The sequence below is a fragment of the Caloenas nicobarica genome, chromosome 4 (genome assembly GCF_036013445.1).
Source record: "Caloenas nicobarica isolate bCalNic1 chromosome 4, bCalNic1.hap1, whole genome shotgun sequence".
NCBI lineage: Eukaryota > Metazoa > Chordata > Aves > Columbiformes > Columbidae > Caloenas > Caloenas nicobarica.
The window spans coordinates 54648599-54654072 of NC_088248.1; the positions used below are offsets into that span (position 1 = coordinate 54648599).

The window sequence follows — 5474 nt, forward strand, 5'->3', positions numbered from 1 at the left end:
ACACCACACACAGCTGGGCTGCAGTTGTACAAACCCCATCCCAATAAGCCATTCGGCTGAATCTTCTGCTGAGTTCTGCTATGTCCTGATCTCATTCTCTGCATTTGAGTTGCCACACTTTCCGAGCACATCAGTTCTACAGCTCAGGGAAAGCTGCATAATTAGACACTACAATAACTTGCTTCACAGTTTGTTCCCAGTGAAAAGTGCTGTTTAGCTTTGAGAGTCTGAAAATAGGCAGGCTGTGAAAACTGGAACAGTTTTGTGGGGTTTTTTTGACACAGCACCAAACTAAAATCCCCCTGTTACTTTATCCTCTCTCCAATTTGATTTTAAAAGTCAGCAAGCTTGAATTCTTCATTTTGTAACACACTGTAACAAGCCCTGTGAAGCAAATATGGATAAGATGGAATTTTCAGTTATGATGTGATTCTGGAGCACATCTTCATCTGGCTTTGTCTGATATAACAACTCTCTGGAGCAAATGCCACAACACAGAATCCTGGCCTAGTGGTTATTGCTCTTCAACACATGAAAACAGCAGCGTGAACTGTTATAAACAAAGCTTAACCCACAGAGAAAAAAAGACCATTTAATATTGGCAAAAATATTGGCAAAAATACATCTCAAAAGAGTTGAAACCAGGTATTAAATCTGTCGGTGGAGTGGGGACCATATAAAAATGTCCACAATTGCAACAGATTTGAAGATTCACAACATGACATTTTACATGTAATCTTTAATGTTCAAACAGTAACAATGGCTGTTTTTAAATTAGGATAACAAAACCCAAAACTTTCAGTGAAGAGGCATTGTGAGAGTGGAGATGTAGAAATATATTTATTCCAAAAGCTGAAAGCTTTTTAACCAGGACTGCCAATACCTGCCCACTTGTGTAACTCTGCATAAGTATCACACCTTTCAGGTTCTTTTACAAACATGTCAGTTTTAGTGTTTCAGGGAGCAAAGGATTTGCAATCAACACCAGAAGAGAAAGTAGGAAAGAGAAGAGTACAGGAAAGATGGGCGGTGATGGGAGCCCTCATCTTATGTGCTTGGGTGCAGAAGCTTGTAAAGATTTAAAGCTGATATGAAAACCTCACAGGAGACCAGTATGTTTTCATGACCAGAAGCCTCCCTTACAATCAGGTTGATGAGTGGTGAATATTCACCAGCCTGGAAGCTGGCAGGACAATCACAAACTCAAGGGTCCTGTGCACCTCTGCTATTCAAGGCGTCTGCAATGCCAATACTTGCTCACCTACATCAGAGGTGAGATCATCTCTGGGATTTATAGGAAGGGGATGATTTAATTTGGAAATTCTCTTTATAGAGGAGCTCAGAGGCAGAACGGATTATGGAGAAGAGCACCCAACCAGTTTTTCAGGGACAATCTATAAATAGATAAGATCTGAGCTATAGCTTATTTGCTTAGCAGGGTAACTCCTGAAGTCCCACCTTGGGCTGGAATCAGACAAGCCACTGCGTCCATTCCTGTTGAAACACAGGAGCCTGGGCTCAGCCAAAACACAGGTCACTCTCTCAGACCCACATTGGGGGAGAAACATCCTACTGTGCTATGTGCCATCTTTTATGGCACCATGCTATGAGCCCCTCAAAGGTCAGTTCTGAGATAGCTGAAGGACAGGGAAAGGAAGAATAAAAATCTTGCTGCACTAAGAAATCCCCCAGGAGGTTTCTTCTCTGGGCAGCAGAAACCTTGGGATGAGACAGATCTGCAAGTCCTGAGAGATGGTGTGGGGCAGAGGGGACAGACAACCTGAGGAGAAGGGGAACACCACAACTCACGAGGAATGTACAGCATTGTGGGTTGACCCCACTCTATCTTCTAGCAGAGTTCTTTTACACACCTGGAGTTTCCTCCTCCTTAGCCTGGCTTTCTATGCAGGACGGTAACTTTACCCAAGTAGGTACATCAAGATTTGACTCTTAGATTTGCCAGGCTCCCCAGGGTGCAAAGCCTGTTTCAGTCTTATTTTGATACAACCCAGGCAGTCACACTTAGTATGCAAACTCAGAAAAGAATGTTATTTAGCCATTCTAAACGCGCACATTCAACATTGCCATATACTTAATTTTTCACTATAGAAGGTGACTGGTTTCACTAAAACCACTGTTTCAAAAAGAAGTGTACTAAATAGACATGAAAATTTTAGTGCTCATTAAAAATACCTTTCAACCCTGAAGACTGAAATCTTTTGCCTCCAGAATTAGAGGAGGGACAACAGTGGTGATGATAGCACAGAATAATCTCTGCCACCCCAACCGTATGTTGAAACCATCCCTGACTGCGGGCCAGCCTTTCAGAGGTTGTAACCAGGTGAGGTCTAGGAAGAGTCAAGCTAGTTTCCTCCTGGTTCATCCCATCTTTGGCCACATTGTTGAGGAACAAGATAAAATAAATCTCACAAAGCCACAGGACAGTCGTCAAATGTCGCTAAGTTTTGATCACTCCTGTGCTGTTCATACTGGGTTTGATTACTATGCAGTGACTCAGGCATGTCTAAGAAGTGCTGGGCTTGCCTGCAGGCCGTTTATTACATGGATAGGACAATTTGCTTCTGTGGCTAGCTAAAGGAAGAACCTCCAAAATATAAAAATAAACTGTCAGCCTTTTACAACAACGTATACAAAAGTCTTTTAAATAGAATACACAGTGGTCAGATTTTTATACACTAAGTTCTTAAAGTATAAGAAAAGCTCCACATGGACATACATGTCAAGAGGTGAGGGTTGATCCAAGCAGAAGTTTGTTGTTAAATAAATGCAGAAAAACGAACAACTGAGGAATATCAACAAAAAAAAAACACCAACAAAATCAATGCAGATACTATCTGCAGATCTCCAGGCTAAGCCTGCTCCAGTCCAGGCTAGCCAAGTCCAAACACGGGCTTGTGAATAAGGGGATGTACCTGCACCTTTTGTTTTCCAAGAGAGTGCCCATGTGTGCTGGTGGGGAGCAGGTCAGAGAGAGTGCACATCTGTCTCACCAGGGGCACCTGCACTGTGGTTCTGCCAGGAGTCCTCCTTTGATTCACCTCCCATTCCATCTGCTGCGGTATCTTTGTGCGAAGACGGAAAGAACGAATGCGGGCAAACCCAGTGCTGACAGTCCTCAGAAGATCTTGCACTCATTAATGGAGAAGAGCTTCCGCCTGTTCTGCCGTTTGGCTTGATTGACTGCTGTCCGCACAGCGTACTCAAACACCTGCTGCACCCCGCGGTTGCTGAGGGCAGAGCACTCCAAATAGCCTTTGGCTCGCACGTCCTGGGCCAGACGCTTCCCATCCATGGGGCTGATGCAGGAGGAGCGGTAGGGCCCCGTGTCGCGCTGGTCGGTCTGTGTGGCCACCACCAAAATGGGGATGCGGGGCAAATGGCTGCGGATCTCGCTGATCCATTTGTTCCTCAGGTTCAGAAAGGAATTGTGGTTTGCCACTGAGTAGCACATTAATACCACATCTGCCTGTTGGTATGAGAGGGGGCGAATGCCTCTGAAGGCATCGCTGCCAGATGTGTCCCAAAGACCCAGGCTAATCTGTACACCATCCATGAAGACGTCCACTCCAGTATTTTCATATACAGTGGGTCTGTAGTCATCTGGAAAAGTCTCAGAGGTGAAACGCACCAAAAGTGATGTTTTGCCCACTGCAGAGTCTCCCACCAGGACACACTTGACTGAATCCAGCATTTTATTAACGTCCAGGGCCAAGAGCACCGTTTCTGTGCAGCAGAAGTGGGATGGAGAGATGCAGTGGCCTTGGAAGCTCTCTAGATAACTTCCATTTGGTGAGAAACCGTCCAAATCTCTTTACTTCTCAAGACTTCATAGTGTCACTTGGGTTTAAAATCTCCTTTCCTTCCGCACGTCTCTATGGTGCTGTCAGTTTAAATTCCTCAGTGAGTCAAATGGTGTTTCTAGAAGAGTAAAAATAAAATGTAACATTTATAACCCACAGAGAAAAGACTGTTCTTCATCAAGATTAAGCCATCTGGACACGTCTTTGGACAGCCATGGGGAGTACCGCACACCGAGGATGCTGAACTTTGCTGTTCCCTCCCAGCTGGCTGCGTGTGCAACAGCTATTCATGTAAATAACCTTCTTGCTGCTCCACGGGGCTAACAGTCCTATCACCTCTGCCATTCGCCACTGAGACCAACTATTTTTTTCCCTCTGATTGTCTAAAAAACTAATAAAATCAATTTTACTTTGGTATAACTGCTAGTAACCTGCTTTTAGTGAGACATTTCCTGCCTCTGACTTTCACCAAGGCTGACATAATCCTGAATCCCTCTTAACCCTTCAGTTCAGAATCCCTTGAAAACATACTCATGCTCTCTAGAGGCAGTCAAGAGAAAAATAGCCCTTCACTAACCAATTTGACTATTTAAGCAACCCTGTAATGAACGCTAACACAGAACCGCTTGTGATGATGAGGAAGCAAAGACTCCAGGTTTGAATCTCGAGCAACATGAACGTTAGCAGTTTTCAAAAGCAAAGAAGGATTCACAGCAAAAATACAAAAAAGTTCAAAATTTTTCTTACAAATCACTTTCAACAAGAAGCATAGGCCAAAGAAAACCACACCACCAGTGCTTGCCCCAGTCAAACAATTTCACTTGAAGGAGATACAGCTGCCCTGACATTTACTTTGTTGTAAAACCGAACTGAGAGTACCTCTTCAGAGTGTGTAATTGCTTTTGAGCTCCTGCCAACGTTCAGTCAAATTTTCCTATTTTGAAAGCACTTGCCTCTTCCCCACTAGATGTCTGCAAGATTCACTGCTCACGCAGGGCGGCACGCAAGATGCTATGGAAATCACTAACTGCAAAACTGAAGGCAAATTAGTTCTGCTCAACAAGAGTAATTTTTAAAAGTATCACTGCATGATTTCAAAATGTACTGTGTATGCTATACAAATAACATATTTCTGTCTCCTTCATATATGAAGAGTCACAGCTTAAGGTTATTTGAACAGAAATGAACGATGGCCACAGAAAGCATCTATTCTACATTACCATAACGCTCTTCAGTTTCACCACCTGAACCCCACCAACACCCACCCACCCACCTACATTTCTAGTACACTCAAAGCTTCGGCTTACTCCACAAAGGGGAAAAACAAAGCAAAACGAGAGAAAAGCACCAGATGATCTTAGAGAGAACACTTTGAAGGCACTGACAACTGCTACTGGCAAGTGCCCTGCTTTCGCTTTGCAGCGAGGCAGCGCCCTACCTCCTCCCGTGCTGCTGGCACACCCACAGCTCTCCCACCCGTGCACCGGCCAAAAGAAGACATGCGGGCGGCTTGGCCAGAGCACGTTGTTTTATAGAGGCGGCACCAAGCACGCGGGGCCGTTCTCGTGCGCACTTGGGTTACCGGTACCGAGAGGAGTCATTGCAACAGGCGGCGCTTCCTGCTCCGCCAGCCCCACCGCGCTCTCGCCACCT

The 5474-nt window shown here is 44.8% G+C and overlaps 1 protein-coding gene across 1 annotated transcript; it reads right to left on the minus strand.

Annotated features, from left to right (window-relative positions):
* Nucleotides 1-3136: 3136 nt before the first annotated feature.
* On the minus strand, nt 3137-3712 carry RHOH (ras homolog family member H). The gene has a single exon (XM_065634615.1). The coding sequence runs from the start codon at nt 3710-3712 to the stop codon at nt 3137-3139; it is 576 nt and encodes a 191-aa protein (XP_065490687.1).
* Between the last annotated feature and the right edge of the window lie 1762 nt (nt 3713-5474).